Below are 17,980 nucleotides of genomic sequence, written 5' to 3'. Positions count from 1 at the left end.
ACTAACTGCCAGAGACAAGTCTAACCCTGACTGAAGGAAAGACAAGATATCTTGAACTGCCGGAGAATTATATGAATTTGACCTAGAAGACATGTGGACCATAAACCTGGCCCATATACGTTCGTATACTTTATTGGTACTCTTCCGTCTGGCACTAAGAAGGGTTGGAATCGCTTCTTCTGAGCAACCCAGAGCTTCTAGCCTTCCCCTCTCAAGAACCATGCCCTGAGGTGTAGACAGGATGGGCACGGGTGTAACAGTGTGCCCTGGGACAGTAGATCTGGCCTGAGAGGCAGGGGAACTGGATCCTGATAGCTGAGGAGCAACAGCAGAGGAAACCAAGGCCTGTTGGGCCAGAATGGTATTATCGCAATGATCTCCACCTTCTCCCCTCTGAGCCTCCGAAGAAACTGTAGGATTACAGGAACTGGAGGGAAGGCATAGGCTCTCTGGAACTTCCAACAATCCGTGAGAGCATCTGTGCATCTTGCGATTGTACGGCGAAGCGAACAGATCGACCTCTGGAGATACTCCCAGAGTCAGAAGCCACTCGAAGACATCCCTGTGAAGGGACCACTCGTTGTTGTCTATTCTGACCCGTGACAGAAAATCTGCTTAAACATTCTGGACCCCTGGGATGTATACAGCAGAAATGTTGACCAAATTCCTCTGAGCCCAGCTCATTATCGGTTCTACTTCTCGTAATAGAGACCAACTGCGAGTCCCTCCTTGTTTCTTTATATAGGCCACCGCAGTTGTGTTGTCCAATCTTAACATTACTGACGACCCTGCCACCAGATGGCAAAATGCTATGAGCACTTGAAAGGCTGCTCTTAACTCCAGGATGTTGGAGACCACACACAGCGACGGGAACGACCACCTTCCTTGAGCTACTTCCGTAAGGCAATGAGCGCCCCAACCTTTGTTGCTGGCATCTGAAGTTACTATTACCCAAGAAATGGGGACTATCGAATGATGGTTGCGTAGATTCTTCCCTTGAAGCCACCAGAGGAGAGACATCCTCATCGCTGGAGTAAGGAGTATGCGTTGTGTTTGACTGGACGAGTCCCATTGTTGCAGAAACCCTTTCTGGAAGGGACGAGTGTGCCACTGGGCCCACTTCACCATAGGGATGGTGGCCGTCATTGTGGCAATCACCTTCAAACATTGTAGAGCCCGAAAGATGAGATGATTTCCAAGCCTTGTGAATCCTGTCTCGGATCACACTGATTTTCTCCTCCGGTAGGGAGATAGTGCCTTTTAATGTGTCGAACTGAGCCCCTAGAAACACGATAACTTGAGTTGGAACCAGATGGCTCTTCTCCGGGTTCAGGAGCCAACCAAACGTCTGCAGAGTGGAGATGACTAAACTCTTGTGTTCCAGAATTTGATCTCTGTCCTGAGATAATAGGAGCAAATCGTCCAGATAATGATGGAGACGAACTCCTTTGACTCGTAAAAGAGCTACTATCGCTAGGAGTACCTTGGAGAAGACCCGAGGAGATGTTGTCAACCTGGGAGACAGGTAAACTGGAGGTGTTGATCGCCAACTGCGAAACTGAGAAATTGCTGGAAATCCCTTGCTACTGGCACGTGAAAGTATGCATCTTTCAAATCGATTGAGATTAACCAATCCCCTAGCTGCACCGACTGTTGGATTGTAAGAAGAGATTCCATCTTGAACTTTTCCTTGCGAATGAAGGAATTGAGGTGGGTCAAATCTATCACCGGCATTCATGCGCCATTTCTTTTCTGAACCATAAACAGAGGAGAATACATGCCGTCGCCATGTTCGTCTTCTGGCACGGGCACGGCTGCGCCTTGATCCAGTAAACAACTTACGTAGGTCAATAGGACCTGTTTCTTTTCCTCTGAGCTTGGAATTGTTGTGGGAACGAACCTTAACCTCGGAGTGTTGATGAAAGTCCACTTGTGACCCGAGGAAACCGTCTTGACGGTCCAATAATCTTGAATTGATGCCGCCCAAACATGTCGGTAGTGAAGAAGGCGAGCCCCCACCTGACATGTTTGAGCGGGCCCAATTTCAAAAAGATTTAGTAGAATCTTGGTTACCTGCGGAAGCCCCCTTTGAGGTTTTCGTAAGGGAGGATTGTCTGGACCTCCAAGATCTAGAGAACTCCCTGCCGGGTCTATAACTGCGCGCTTCTCTAGCGTGATCCGAGGTCTGCCTTCTTGGAAAAAAACGTTTTTGGTTTTGAAGACGCCTGTCTTGAGGGAGGAACCCAGACCTCCCACCTGTGGCCCGGGATATGGCGCTATCTAGTTTATTACCAAACAAGGAGGTTCCCTCAAATGGTATACGACACCATGCCTGCTTAGGTGTTGGATCCGCCAACCAGGGACGGAGCCACAAAGCACGGCATGCCGAGACTGCTGCCAACATAGCCCGAGACAGAAGGCGGGTAATGTCAATAGATGCCTCCCGCAAAAAGGCTGATGCCATTCTGATCTCCTGAATGGGAGAGTCTTTAGCCATATTCACTGAGATACCTCTCAAGAACTCCTAAACATTGTCGGCCCATGTTTCAATAGCCTTTGAGACTGCGGCTAAAGCCAAAGTTGGTTTACAAGCCATCCCTGAAGTTAGATAAATTCTTTTCAGATCTGAGTCAATTCTTCTCTCTAACGGATCTTTGAAAGATACCGTGTCTTCCAAAGGGAGAGTCACGTATTTGACTAAACGCATAAGTGCTGCGTCTACCAGAGGAGCTGATTCAAGGTGCTTCACATCATCCTCCTTAAAGGGGTACAATTTAGACACTTTTGATTGCATGGAGCTCTTCCTATCAATCTTGCTCCACTCTTCAGTAATGATTTCTCCCAATTCAGATAGGAAAGGAAAATGTTGCCGTTCCTTTTTGAGTTGTTTGAAAAACTTTCTTTGTTTGGGGAGGGGGGAAGTAGTGGGTTCTTCCCATTTTAAAGCTTCTTTCACTGCCTTGACAAGAGCAGGTACTAAAGCATAATCAAATCCTACTCCTGGATCCTCTGTATCCGATTCGCTGTCAGACAAGAGCACAGAGTGGTGGCTTGGTTGAGAAGATTCCCCAGTCTCTTGTAAGAGCCCTTCACCTCCTGAAGGACATAATGGGTCTGAGGGGGATTCCATAGAGTGATGAGCTTCCCTCTGCTGCAAGGATTCCTTTACCACCCTTCTCACCATAGATTCCAAGCGTTGATCCGCACCATCTCTTTCATCTGTGACTTTAGAGAAGCAATGATCACAGAGCGATTTGTCTGATGGGATGGGCATCTTACAGCCCCAACATGAATTAACTGGTCCTCTGCTTGAGTGCGAGTGACCACTGCGTTGTTCAGATCTGGAAGACCTATGGTGACCAGACTTTGATGATGATTTACGGTGGTGCGATTTTGACGATCCACTGCGACTATGCGCACTGTAATGCGGTTCGGACCTAGAAGGGCTATAAGGAAATATACAAAAGAGAGAGAGAGACACAGACCAGGCTGGTATCAAATGCTATGGAATACTCCACATATACACAGCAATCCAGCCATGCACATACCTGTTACAAGTGGGCAGGTCACTAGTAGGCAGTGAGGCATCCATGACTAAAGAACGCTGACTGTAACAACAATAGACCCTCATAAGCAGCCATACAAAACACAGGAGCAACAATACATCAGAGCAGATCATAACCTACCTTACACCAACCAGAGAATGGCCCCGGGAAGACGCTGAATTTCCTGCAATCATTCCCAAATTCTGACATCTCTCACTGTGTTTTAAATATGGCGCTCATGACGTCATGGCCTCATGACGTCAAATCGCTTTGGATTTGGGTCCGCGCATTCGCAGAACGCAGCGCTGGACCCGGAAAACAGGAGGAGAAAGGCTGGTGGAACGCGGAAGCGTCAGCGCCTATGCACAAGAACCAGCTGGCATATGAAAAAGACACAGGTAGAAAAAACACATAAACACTGCTGCCATGAAAAACTGAATTTTTACAGCTCACCACTCCACCAACGATCATCTGGCCGAACATATTCAAGCACACACCACCGATCCACCGGGCAGATAATGGCCACCTTACATAGCAGGTAATAAGCCGTGCGCACTTATCTTCGGACAAACCAAGCCTTCAGCGCTACTCTGCCATACACTCCATACCCATGCTTAACAGACAGGGCCTATCGGAGGAAAATAGCTTGATAGTCGGCCGACTTGATCGTAGTGAAGATCTCTTCAGATAGGAAACACCTGTCCTATGGAGGAGGACAAAAAAGGAACACGGATAGCAGCTTGGAGCAAAGATTTATGGGAGTAGAGGTCCTATTGGGTAATTATGGAGGCGGGGCTAACCCACAGGTATGCTGCCATGGAGCCTGTCAGGAAACTGTCTTTTATTCAAGGATAGAGATCACATGAAGCCATTTACTATCACATCGTTTTTTGGCTCCTTTTAAAATCATAATGATAACAGAAATCACCCAAATGGTCCTGATGAAAAGTTTACACACACTGGAATGTTTGGCCTTGGTACAGACACAGAAGATGGCACACACAGGTTAAAATTACTATTAAAGGTTAATTTTCCACATTTGTGGCTTTTTAAATCACAATTAGTGTATGTGTATAAATAGACAATGAGTTTGTTACCTATCACATGGATGCACTACGCAGGCTAGATACTAAGCCATGGGGAGCAGAAAAGAACAGTCAAAAGACCTGCGTAACATCCAAAGATATCCAAAGCCTTGAATATGCCAGTCAGTACTGTTCAATTATTTAATAAGAAGTGGAAAATTTGGGGATCTCTTGATACCAAGCCAAGGTCAGGTAGATCAAGAAAGATTTCAGCCACAACTGCCACAGGAATTGTTTGGGATACAAAGAAAACCCCACAGGTAACCTCAGGAAAAATAGAGGCTGCTCTGGAAAAAGATAGTGTGGTTGTGTTTAAGGCGCACAATACGATGATACATGAACAAAAAAGAGCTGCATCAAGTTGCCAGAAAGAAGCCTTTACTGCATAAGTTCCACAAAAAAGCCTGTTTATAATATGCCCAACAACACCTTGACGTGCCTCACTGGGCTTTTTTGTGGCATTGGCACCGTAAAGGCTTCCTTCTGGCAGCTCAACCATGCAGTTCTTTTTTGTTCAAGTATCGTTGAATTGTACTCCTTAAAAACAGCCACACCGTCTTTTTGGAGAGCAGCCTATATTTCTCCTGAGGTTACCTGTGGGTTTTTCTTTGTATCCTGGGCAATTCTTCTGCCAGTGGTGGCTGCAATCTTTCTTGGTCTACCTGACCTTGGCTTGGTATCAAAAGAGCCCCAAATTTTCCACTTCTTAATAAGGGATTAAACAGTACCAACTAGCATATTCAAGTCTTTGGGTATCTTTTTAAATCCTTTTCCATCCTTATAAAGTTCCATTACTTTGTTACGCAGGTATTTTGACTGTTCTTTTCTACTTCCTCATGTCTCAGTGTCTAGCCTGCTTAGGGCATCCAAGTGAGAGCTAACAAACTCATTGACTATATATACACAGACACTAATTGTGATTTAAAAAGCCACAAATGTCTGTACCAAGCCCAAAACATTCCAGGGTATGTAAACTTTTTATTAGGGCCATTTGGGTGATTTCTGTTATTATAATTTAAAAAGGATCCAAAAAACTATGTGAAAATAAATGGCTTGATGGGACCACTATCCTTAAATAAAAACCCACATTTTGGCATGATCAGTCATATTTTCAATATTAATGCCAATATTACACAATTTCTGACAGGGTATACAAACGTTTGAGCTCAACTGTATACAGTATATTTAGATTTATATTTATTCACTTCAGCCCCGGTCCATTTGGCTGGCCAAAGACCAAAGCACTTTTTGCAATTCGGCACTGCGTCGCTTTAGCCGACAATTGCGCAGTCGTGTGACGTGGCTCCCAAACAAAACTGATGTCCTTTTTTTCCCCACAGATAGAGCTTTCTTTTGGTGGCATTTGATCAATTTTGAAAAAAACACATTATTTATTACTTTTTGCTATAATAAATATCCCCCAAAAATATATAACTCAGTTTAGGCCGATACGTATTCTTCTACATATTTTTGGTAAAAAAATTGCAATAAGCATTTATTGAGTGGTTTGCGCAAAAGTTATACCGTCTACAAAATAGGGGATAGTTTTATGGCATTTTTATTAATAATGCTTTTTTACTAGTAATGGCAGGGATCAGCAATTTTTTATCGTGACTGTGACATTATGACGGACACATCGGACAATTTTGACACATTTTTGGGACCAATTACATTTATACAGCGATCAGTGAGATTAAAAATGCATTGATTACTGTGTAAATGTGACTGGCAGTGAAGGGGTTAACACTAGGTGGCGTTGCAGGGGTTAAGTGTGTCCTAGGGAGTGATTCTAACTGTGGGGGGAGGGGCTGTGATTACAGGGAGCAGGTGATCAGTGACAGTGTCACTAGGCAGAACGGGGAAATGCTGTCGTAAACAAGCTTGCTCTCTGTGAGACGATCATGGGTATCCCCACGTACATCGAGTCCACGGGACCTGCGATCCTACTCATGGAGCTCACGGCGGGTGCGATGGCATGGCGGCAAATTCAAAGGGACAAGTGTGCCTATTTGCGCAGCCATGGTATTCTGTCAATGTAAATCTACATGCGGCAGTTGGCAAGTGGATAAATTGACCTTTTTAATTTTAAAGGGGTTGTAAACGTTTGTTTTTTATTTTCTAAATAGGTTCCTTTAAGCTAGTGCATTGTTGGTTCACTTAACTTTTCCTTCGAAAAAAAATGTTTCTTTGTTTTCTTTGAGTTTCTCACTTCCTTTTCCTCCTCAGTAAGCTGTTCAGTAAGCTGTTCTGGCTGACTAAACACTGCTCGGATGATGGTGTGAAGTTTACTGAGGAGAAACAGGAAGTGAGAAATTCAGACAAAGAAAAAAAACATTTAGAAGGGAAATTGAAGGAAAAAGGTAAGTGAACCAACAATGCACTAGCTTAAACGAACCTATTTAGAAAATAAAAAATGAAGCTTTACAACCCCTTTAACTTTATATTCTGCACTGCAACAAATAAAGCCATGGAACAGAAAAAGGTACATTCATACCAGATAACTGAAGACATCCTGGTGTGGGATCCCAAGAACCTGAAGAACACTGGACCTGTTCAGATTTATGTCCACTTTTGGTTGTGTATCCTTCAAAGCAGCTATACTGAACTGTCTCCGATGTTTTGTAGGAGTCTTTTCCATTATGTACAATGCCATTAATTAGAGTTGGTTGTATACATTTTTCTAGAAAAAAAAAAAAAGGATAATGACCAATGAAGCATGATGTAGACCAGTGTTTCCTAACTTTTTCTCATCTGTGGCCACCTTCTGAGATACTTTTCTCCCACGGCCCCACAGTCCAAGACTCAATACTGATGAAAAAGGTTGCTACTACACATTGTAAATGTTATGTAGCCACCCAGCTCCTCCCTTCTTACATGTCAGCTGTAGGAGTAAGAAATCTGACTACATGCCCCCAGTACTGGGATTGTTAGAGAGCCTACCAGCTCCTCCCAGTGCTTATTAGCTCCCACCCAGTAGTTTCTCAATCTTCCTTGTCAGCTGCAGGGTGAGGAATCAGCCATCTCCCACAGCTTTAGGATTGGTCTAGGGCGCAGGAGACATCTTATTTAAAGTGCATCAGCTGAAGCATCTGTGCTTGTGGTATTGGTTTCTTGCTGGTCAAGTCATCCTGTATTTTTGCCTGTTTATAGCCTTGCTTTTTTTTTTATCAGATCTCTTTACTGTCTGCTGCCTGCCCTGACCTTAGCTATGGTAAATATATACTTATTCTGTCTGCTGTTTGCCCTGTCCATTGCTACTTTTAATGGATACTCCTCCTGTCTGCTGCCTGTATTGACATTTACTGCATTTTTGGATACTTCTACTGTCTACTTCCTGCCCTGACCTTTTTCTACATAGATGATTTTTGCAGAGTAACTTTCACCTTGTTTCTCTCATTGCTGTATGGCATATCTACTTTTTCTATCTTAAGTCCATTGGCGACATTATAGCTAAAGTATATAGTTTCATGTAATAAGTCCTGGGGGCAACCAAGTGTAATGTGTGTCCGTTTACATCCAGCTTCCTCCAAGTCCATCCAGGTCTAGAAAAAAAAATGGAAAAGCTTGGTGCCCTTTTCTGCTTTTCCAGACATAAAGGTGATGAATCTGAGAAAGTCTGATGTAAACAGATATAAGCCCCGACCTAGTGTGCAAGCGCTCGGGCTTTCACAGGCGCTATTTTTAACGCTAAAATGCCTGAATAGTGCCTCAGTGTGAAAAGGTTCTTAATGTAATATTCACATTCAGAATACTTTATTAATCCCAAATGGAAATGATTGAATATATACATTAATGAGATGCATAGGCGCAAACAGATGCCGGGTTTGTTTATGTTAGGTTCCATTGCCGTAAGTGATTAATGTAAATCACCTCTGTTAACGTGGCTATGCATTTGTGTTGACAACTGAAATCTGATTCTACCAAGTATGACAAGTATGGCAAAGGACATGAAAATTATATAGGGCAGTGATGGTGAACCTTGGCACCCCAAATGTTTTGGAACTACATTTCTCATGATGCTCATGCACTCTGCAGTATAGTTGAGCAACATGGCAAATGTAGTTCCAAAACATCTGGGGTGCCAAGGTTTGCCATCACTGATATAGGGTCTGGGATTAAAAGTTCCATTTCAGTCTATGCAGTGGAATCATGTCCTAACAGGCTGTCTCCAACTTACAAGCAAACCTCAATGCACTGTTTAATTGGGCAACTACAGTGCCTTGAAAAAGTATTCACACCCCTTGAAATTTTCCACATTTTGTCATGTTACAACCAAAAACATAAATGCATTGTATGGGGATTTTATGTGATAGACCAACACAAAGTGGCACGTAATTGTGAAGTGGAAGGAAAATGATAAATGGTTTCCAAAATGTTTTATAAATAAATATCTGAAAAGTGTGATGTGCATTTGTATTCAGCCCCCTTTACTCTGATACCACTAACTAAAATCTAGTGGAACCAATTGCCTTCAGAAGTCACCTAATTAGTAATAGAGTCCACCTGTGTGTAATTTAATCTCAGTATAAATACAGCTGTTTTGTGAAGCCCTCAGAGGTTTGTTAGAGAACCTTAGTGAACAAACAGCATCATTAAGGCCAAGTACTACACCAGACAGGTCAGGGATAAAGTTGTGGAGAAGTTTAAAGCAGGGTTAGGTTATAAAAAAATATCCCAAGCGTTGAACATGTCATGGAGCACAGTTCAATCCATCATCTGAAAATGGAAAGAGTATGGCAAACCCACCAAGACACGGTCGTCACGTAAACTGACAGGCCGGGCAGGGAGATCATTAATCAGAGAAGCAGCCAAGAGGCCCATGGTAACTCTGGAGGAGCTGCAGAGAGCCACAGCTCATTAGTTGTGCACTCCACAAATCTGGCCTTTATGGAAGAGTGGCAAGAAGAAAGCCATTGGTGAAAGAAAGCCATAAGAAGTCCCATTTGCAGTTTGCTAGAAGCCACGTAGGGGCACAGCAAACATGTGGAAGAAGGTGCTCTTTCTGGTCAAAGGAGACCAAAATTAAACTTTTTGGCCTATGTGTGGTGGAAAACTAATGCTACACATCACCCTGAACACACCATCCCTACTGAGAAACATGGTGGCGGCAGCATCATATTGGGAGGATGCTTTTCCTCAACAGGGAAGATGGTCAGAGTTGATGGGAAGATGGACGGAGCCAGATACAGTGCAATCTTAGAAAAAAGACTTGAGACTGGGGCGGTGGTTTACCTTCCAGCAGGACAACAACCCTAAACATACAGCAATAGCTACAAATGGTTGATGCATTTCAAAGCATATTCAAGTGTTAGAATGGCTCAGTCAGGGGGGGCGTGGTCTCAGCATGGAGGAGTGAGGACGCACATCTTGTGAGCTCCCGGTCCGTGACCCCTCCGTAGCCCTACACTACAGTCTGGCTGCACATTTCGGCACCCCCGGCCTCACAGCACGCTGATGACAGGCAGCCATACCGGCGGAGACGCATCTAACAGCGGTATGGATAAATACCTGGTCCCGCTCCAGCCTCCGGCCTCCACGCCCGATCCAGCCAAGATGGCGCCCGCGGCCTCCTGCGCTTCCAGCCTAGCGCCACCGGGAGAAGGTGAGAGAGGGGCACAGCACAACCATGACATGCCTCTGTTTTCCCCACCCAGCGATCTATCCCCATGCCTCCCCCGCTCACTATCCTTGGCATCGCTGGGCAGCCTGGAACATAGCGGCCTACTGCCATGGTTCCCCTGCGGGTCGCAGCTCTCACAGGGGCCATCCCCACAGCGGTTCCCCCATTATGGAGCCAGCCAGCATCTGCCACAGACACACAGGGGGGAGCGCAGATGTTCCATCCTTCAACACTTCTGGGAGACAGAACAGTGTGGGCCCTACTGCCAAATCTTCCAACTAAGGAGGACTTTAGCTGCATGGCGGCCAGGATTGAGACAACACTGAGGAACGAGATAGCGGGGGTTAAACGGGAGATTACGGCCACGAAAAACCTGGGTAGCAACCTTAGTGAACTATGTGACCTCTCTGAACACTGATTTAACAGGCTTGAAAGGCACACAAGACACCCTGACTGACAGTTTCGCACAACTGCACTTGTTGGTGGACGACCTTGAAAATCGCAATCACAGGCGCAATATTAGGATCAGAGACTTGCCTGAAGCTACTGGTCAAGCTGACCTTAAAGTAACGGTCGCGGCCATCTTTAATGCTTGCTTAGACCTCCCTGCTGACACAGAGGTTGCCATTGACAGAGTCCACAGGACTATGGGACCCAGAGGCCCCACTGAGGGCAGGCCACATGACGTTCTGTGCTGCCTCCACAGCTACTCCGTGAAAGAGGATGTTCTGCAAGCAGCATGGCGCGAAGGCAGCATAGACTTTGACGGAGCGCAGATCACTCTACTGCCGGCCGTCTCTCAGAGGACCCTTCAGATGAGACGCTGCCTACGGCCCCTCCTGGAGAAGTTTAATGAACAGAGGATACCCTACAAATGGGGTCATCCTTTTCACCTCATAGTGCGCAAAAATGGTAGGCCCTTTACACTACGACACCCCTCGGAGGTTCCATCTTTCTTGGAAATGCTGGGTCTGCCACCGATCGCTATACCTGATTGGCTGGCGTTTATTGTTCCCCAAAGCACTGCAGCCACCGAGTTCAACCCACCGGCCAGACCTCAGAGGTCGAGGAGAAACCGCCGACCCCACCGCCGGAGATTGCAGGCACCTCAAGATCATGAACCCTGAGTGAGTAGTGCTTCCCCCCATATTTTGACGTCTGGAGAACATTGATTTTTGTTTGCTATTATACCTGAGAGACACCCGGGCCCATCCTTAACAGAGTTCACCACAGCGGATCCCAGGGGAGGGAAGGGGTCAATGGACCCGAACAAACCAGCACCTAGACGAGGGCCTGGCCTGGATAAGGCTGCTTATGACTACTGTGTGACTACCTGCCTACAGGCCCCCTAGGACACCCTCAGTGGGACAGCAACCTTCCTGGGAAAATTGCCCATGCTGCCCGATCACCCTCTGGAGACCTGCCCCCCCCATTATTTTATTGCCACCTAAAGAACTGAATGTTGCGGAATGGTCGGCCTCCCAGGGATCTCTGTAAGAGGCGGAGTACCACTCTGAACAGCCATGGGACCTGTGGACCTGTGGACCTGCCGTGTACCTCCAAGCTGACTGAGGGTGCTCCCCCCCTTTTTTTTTCCTCCTCCCCTTGGGGAGGGGAGGATTGGGGAGAGGGAGGGGGGTTGGAACCTGGGTGGTGTGGGGACTTGTATACTCTGCACTGTAAGGTTTGTTATGGTTATTTGTTCTTATCTTGTTTTAATGTTCTCCATGATTTACTACAGACTGAAGTGAAGCTATGTAACGATTTCTTTTTGAGTGTTGTTGAGTTGCCGTAGGGATGCCGAAGACACCCCCTGAAAGCCCGCATGTGGCTGCAATGACCAAGGGCTACTGGAGGGGTACCGCACTGACGAGTTCCTCCCACTACAGTGCCCTACCCCTTCCCCCAATAGGCCCTACTGCCTTAGCCGGCAGGCTTTCTCCGATAGGAGCATTAGAATTTCCCCGACCCGCCCCTACCCCTACCCCTGTCCCTTTCCTTCTTAAGTTGGGACTTCTCCTAGCCCCCCACTACCCATCCTCTTTGCTCCACCTTTTCTCTGCCCTTTGACTCTTCCCTACTTCTGGACCCTGGTGGTGACCCCAGGACTGGTTCAGAGGTCGCTATGGCCCTGAAACTGGTTTCCTGGAATGTCAAAGGGCTAAATATACCTGAAAAAAGGTCCAGCTGCCTAGCGGAGCTGTGGCGGATGAAGCCCCAGGTAACTTTCCTGCAGGAGACCCATTTCAGGACAGACCAAATACCACGGCTTTACAGCAAACACTTCCCTATAGTCTACCATAGCACCTCTTCTGCATCAAAATCGAAGGGAGTGTGTATCCTCCTAGCTAACAACTTACCATGGAAGCTGTTGGACATTCAGGCTGATAGTGAAGGGAGATACCTCTTTCTTAAGGGTACACTACACTCGCAAACCTTTACCTTTGCTAACCTATACATGCCGAATGTAGGCCAGCTGCCAGCCCTAGATGCGTGCCTTGATGCCCTGGCTGCGTTCTCGGAAGGCACCCTGATTGTTGGGGGAGATTTTAACCTCACCCTAGATCCCCACAGGGACTCATCGACGGGCGCCTCCGCTCTATCTGTAAGAACGCGTGCCCAAATAGGAGACCTAATCTACTCTCACCAACTGATAGACGTATGGCGCACCCTCCACCTTCAGGAAAGAGACTACTATTTTTTCTCTGCCATCCATGGCTCTTATAGACCTGTTCTTGGTAGCCCACAACGCCCTACCGCTGGTTTCTGACGCTCAGATTGGGCATATTGCTTTGTCCGACCATGCGCCGATTTCCTTGGCGCTGAAGCTCCAACCGGAATCGCGCGGCCAGTTGTGGTGGCGACTAAATGAGTCTCTTCTGAAGGACACAGAGATCCACTCAGATTTGCTCCGGGAAATAGAAGGCTTCTTTGAGAACAATCGGGATTTAGTCCCCAACCCCCTTACGGTCTGGGCTGCCCACAAATGTTATATTAGGGGCATTCTTATTAAGCATGGGCACCGACTCAAGGTTGCTAGAACCAAGGCTCTCTCTGACCTTATCTCTAAATTGCATGCGTGTGAACAGCAACACAAGTCTCTGGCGATTGGCACACTGGATGCAGAAGTGAAGGACCTTAGAGAGCAAATGAGAGAATTTTCTCTCTTTCGAACGAAAAACAGACTCATGTGGGTACGTAGAACGTATTACGAGTATGGGGACAAATGCAGTAGGTCCTTGGCGAATGCCCTACGAGCCCAACGAAACAAGTCTTTTATTCCGGCCATATCCTCCCCCACGGGCGCCAAAATCCATGATTCCAGGGGCATCGCGGAGTGCTTTTGCTCTTTCTATGAGGCCCTCTACAACCTGCACCCTCAGGCATCAGTGGACACCCTTCAGGCCCAATCAACTGCCATCGAAGCGTATCTGACTTCAGTGAACCTCCCCTCCCTTACACCGGAGGAGATTGAGTCTCTCTCACAACCAATCTCACCTGACGGACTCCCCCAAGGGCAAGGCGCCTGGCCCGGATGGATTTACAATCCCTTACTATAAGACATTCCACTCCTTGTTGACCTCACCCTTTGTTTTGGCCTTTAATGCCATATTGAAGGGCCAGCCTATCCCGCCGGAACTTTTGCAGACAAGCATTTCGGTCATACCCAAACCAGAGAAGGACACGCTTCTCTGTGCTAGTTACAGACCCATCTCCCTGCTGAATTGTGATCTGAAACTGTTTACCAAAATATTGGCGGAACGGCTGGCACCTATTCTTCGACGCCTGATACCATTAGATCAGGTGGGGTTTATTCGTAACAGGGAAGCCAGAGACAGCACCACAAGGACTGTGAATGTCATAGAATGAGCCAGGCGCCTTAAAGTTCCACTTATGTTGCTATCAGTTGACGCCGAAAAGGTGTTTGACAGGGTGAGCTGGCCTTTCCTGCTAGCCACCCTGCGACGCCTGGGGGTCCCTCCTCCCATGCTCTCATGGATAACGGCTCTATACTCCTCACCGACAGCGGTGGTCAGGGTCAATGGGATTGCCTCGTCTCGCTTCACTATTGGCAATGGGACGAGGCAGGGATGTCCCTTGTCCCCCCTTCTGTTTGTACTTTCTATTGAGCTCTTACTCCATCATATCAGACTTAACGCTGACATTAAGGGATAGGAAACCTCGTCGTATCACCACAAGGTCGCTGCCTTTGCAGATGATCTCCTGTTTTATGTCTCAGAGCCGCACACCGCGCTACCGAATCTTCTATCAGAAATAAGACGATATGGAGCTCTGTCTGACTTCAAAATCAATTTGCAGAAATCGGAGGCACTTAATGTCTCCATACCTCCCAATGTTCAGACGCGTATGAGCAATGACTTCCCCTTTCGCTGGGCATCTTAGGCCATACAATATCTGGGGACTAGGATACCCCCAGACCCGCAACTTGTTTTCCGACTGAATTTCCAGCCCCTCCTGAAAACCTTCACCTCAGACCTGGAGAGATGGTCACTTTTGGCACCTCCTGGTTTGGAAGATGCAATGTGCTCAAAATTAACATAATGCCGCGGCTTCTATACCTTATGCAAGCCTTGCCAGTACGGATTCCCCAATCATTCTTTAAGGCCCTGCGATCCATCTTTATCAGATATGTATGGCAAGGCAAGCCATCGAGGCTCAACCGAGCCTTACTGCTTAGACCGAAAACACAGGGGTGGAGTTGGACTTCCAGACCCGGCTTGGTACTATACGGCTGTCTATATGAACGGGACGGTTGACTGGTGCAGGCACTTGGAGGACAAGCTGTGGGTTCATCTTGAGCGAGAATCCATACCCTTCCCTATTGAGGGATTACCCTGGAGTGGACCTGGCGCACCCCCTTATTGAGCCTACGTTAGGGGAAATAGCCTCATACTTCTCCCTGGCGGGAGTTCCCAGCTTTCCCTCGCCCATGACTCCTATCATTGGACACCCGCACTTTGAGCCAGGCACGGTAGACAGGTCCTTTCGCCTCAATCAAGACCAAGATCTGATAAGAGCTTCCCACTTTCTGGACTCGAGGGCATGGAAGAATGTCCTAACTATGTATGAGCAGCTGGGGAACACTGCCATGGGCAGGTGAAAACTGGCCCAGCTCTCTCACTTCCTGAAGTCTTTACCCAGCAGTGAGGGCTTCCGCAGACCCTTGACACCATTCGAAGACTTGTGTCTGGGTGAGGGGGCGATCCGTGGGTCTCTTTCCCAATCATATTTTATTCTACTGGACCATTTATCTCGGGGAGACCCACCGTTTATCGGAAAGTGGGAGAGAGACTTTAATGTCAAGTTCTCAACGGAACAAAAGACTTGGGTGCTTCTCTTTGCACACAAGTCTTATTTGTGCAGCGAATACCAAGAAATCACATATAAGATTTTGACTCGCTGGTACAGGACTCCCACAGTCCTGGCAGCCATGTTTCCTGGGCACAGCCCAGGGTGTTGGAGATGCGGCGCGCATGCGGGTACGCTGCTTCATATATTCTGGGAGTGCCCGCAGCTGACCCACTTCTGGGGGCAAGTCCTCAGGATTATACTTGATCTCACAGCCATTGATCTTAGGGACAATTCATCAGCGATCTGCCTTAACCTGACCCAACTTTCGGGTAAGAAATTTCGTAAGTCACTATTAAAACACCTCCGGAACGCAGCCAGGGCATGTATACCTAGTATGTGGAAGCAGCATTCCCCCCCGACAGTGTCTCAGTGGTTTGCGAGAGTTTGCGACATCTATCGAATGGAACAGCTTACATCATCCCTGAGTGATAGAGAGGAGGAACACACCGCTTGATGGATGCCTTGGAGCCTATTCAGGTATTCCGATGAATATAGAACTTATTTGTGAGCTTTGGCAAGGGAGCAGAGAGACGGGCCCGGTCTGGGCACGCCACCAGGGTCCCCCCAGTCTTTCTCTCCACCTGAGGACTGCTCTGGTCCACCCTACCCTCTTTGTTCCCTTCCTACCTTTTGACCCAACTTACCCCCCCTTTTTTTTTCTTCTTTACCTCCTTACCCCCCTCCCCCCCTTCCTTTCCCTCTCCTTTCCCCCCCAATACCAATAAAAATAACTGTTGATTGCAAGGGCTTTATCGTACTATTTACCCAGTTTTCTTACTAAAGACTGTCGGCCTTGGGAGTGGCCCCGGCTGGGCTTTCCACTACGTGAGTGATGCTCAGCCATTGACGAAGGCCCTTCTGGGCCGGCCTAAAGGGGACCACTCCGGGAGCTGCATTAGCATAAAGGAGAGTAATAAGCGGGAGGATCAAAGAAGACAGTTGGTATTATGGCCTTAGTTACTCTAGGACTGATACTGATGTAACACGATATGCTACCAAATGTTCCCCACGATGTACTGAATGTATTTTTCAATGCAATAAGAGAACTGGGTGACTATTGTTCTTTTTACAGTCTGCCTCTGTATTACCTGCAATCCGTAAATAAAGGATTTAAAAAAAAAAAAGAATGGCTCAGTCAAAGGTCAGACCTATATCCAATTGAGAATCTGTGGCAGGATATGAAAATTGCTGTTCACAGATGCTCTCCATCCAGTCTGACAGAGCTTGAACTTTTTTGCAAAGAATGGGCAACAATTTCACTCTCTAGATGTGCAAAGCTGATAGAGACATACCCAAAAAGACTTGTAGCTGTAATTGCAGCCAAAGGTGGTTCTACAAAGTATTTTGTCGGGGGGCTGATTACAAATGTATGACACACTTTTCACATATTTAGTTGTAAAGATTTTTGGAAACCATTTATAATTTTCCATCCACTTCACAATTATGTGTCACTTTGTGTTGGTCTGTCACATAAAATCTCAATAAAATACATTTACGTCTTTGGTTGTAACATGACAAAATGTGGAAAATGTCAGGAGGTATGAATACTTTTTCAAAGTACTGTATGTGGCAAATGAGGTTTAATGATGATAAAACTGAAAATTTCCTATCAAACATTTACCGTAATTTTACATTACATGGCAGCATACGGGTTAGCGTATGGGTTAATTCCACCTCCACTCCTCCCCTATAGGACCCCTAAATCTTTGCTCTGAGCCAGAGGTCTCATTCCGTAACTAGCCTCCTCAAGACACTGGGGGGGTGAGGAGCGCCTGCTGCCATTAAGTCCATCAGGAAACGAAATATATGGTAAGTATTTGATAGGAAATTTTACATTTTCCTGACCGACAATAAAATTCTAAGGTTGGCAGAAACATTTCTTGGCTCCCATGAAAGACTCATGCACCCTTGGGAAATGAGTCAAGCATAGGTAACAGCACCTCTCTAACTGGAAAGAACATAAGAAAACTTCTCCATGACCAGTGAATTAATCTCTTATGCCAAGTACACACGATCAGAATTTTGGTCGCAAAAAGCTCTGATGGTTTTCCCGACGGAATTCCGACGGGATTTTGTTCAGACTGTCTTGCATACACACGGTCACACCAAATTTCAACCGTCAAGAATGCAGTGAGCAATTAACTTACGTGCAATAAACAATAGTCTGGTAACTAATATCATCACCTCCCTGGGAAAGAAACCTTCCTCGTCCAAATATCCCAGTAGACATGTCATAGGGGTCCTGTCGATATGCGTATTACATGTAGCATTGATTGTATTAACCACCTCTCGCCAATATCTAGCCACTTTTGGACAATTCCACATCATGTGTATTAAATCCGCTGGAGACTTTTGAC

At 46.6% G+C, this 17,980-nt stretch overlaps 1 protein-coding gene across 2 annotated transcripts in view; it reads right to left on the bottom strand.

Annotated features, from left to right (window-relative positions):
* Positions 1-17,980, bottom strand: part of F13B (coagulation factor XIII B chain) — a 125,067-nt gene that overhangs the window by 86,612 nt on the left and 20,475 nt on the right. For both annotated transcript variants that reach the window (XM_077452705.1, XM_077452706.1), the window contains exon 3: positions 7,125-7,310. In XM_077452705.1, the coding sequence (XP_077308831.1) occupies positions 7,125-7,310 (186 nt within the window). The remainder of the gene's footprint in view (positions 1-7,124; positions 7,311-17,980) is intronic.

This window comes from Lithobates pipiens, unplaced genomic scaffold (genome assembly GCF_037356315.1).
Source record: "Lithobates pipiens isolate NorthernLeopardFrog02 unplaced genomic scaffold, aLitPip1_a1.2 Scaffold_23, whole genome shotgun sequence".
Taxonomy (NCBI): Eukaryota; Metazoa; Chordata; class Amphibia; order Anura; family Ranidae; genus Lithobates; species Lithobates pipiens.
The sequence above is the reverse complement of the archived record's forward strand: the minus strand, read 5'-3'. Positions and strand labels throughout refer to the sequence as shown.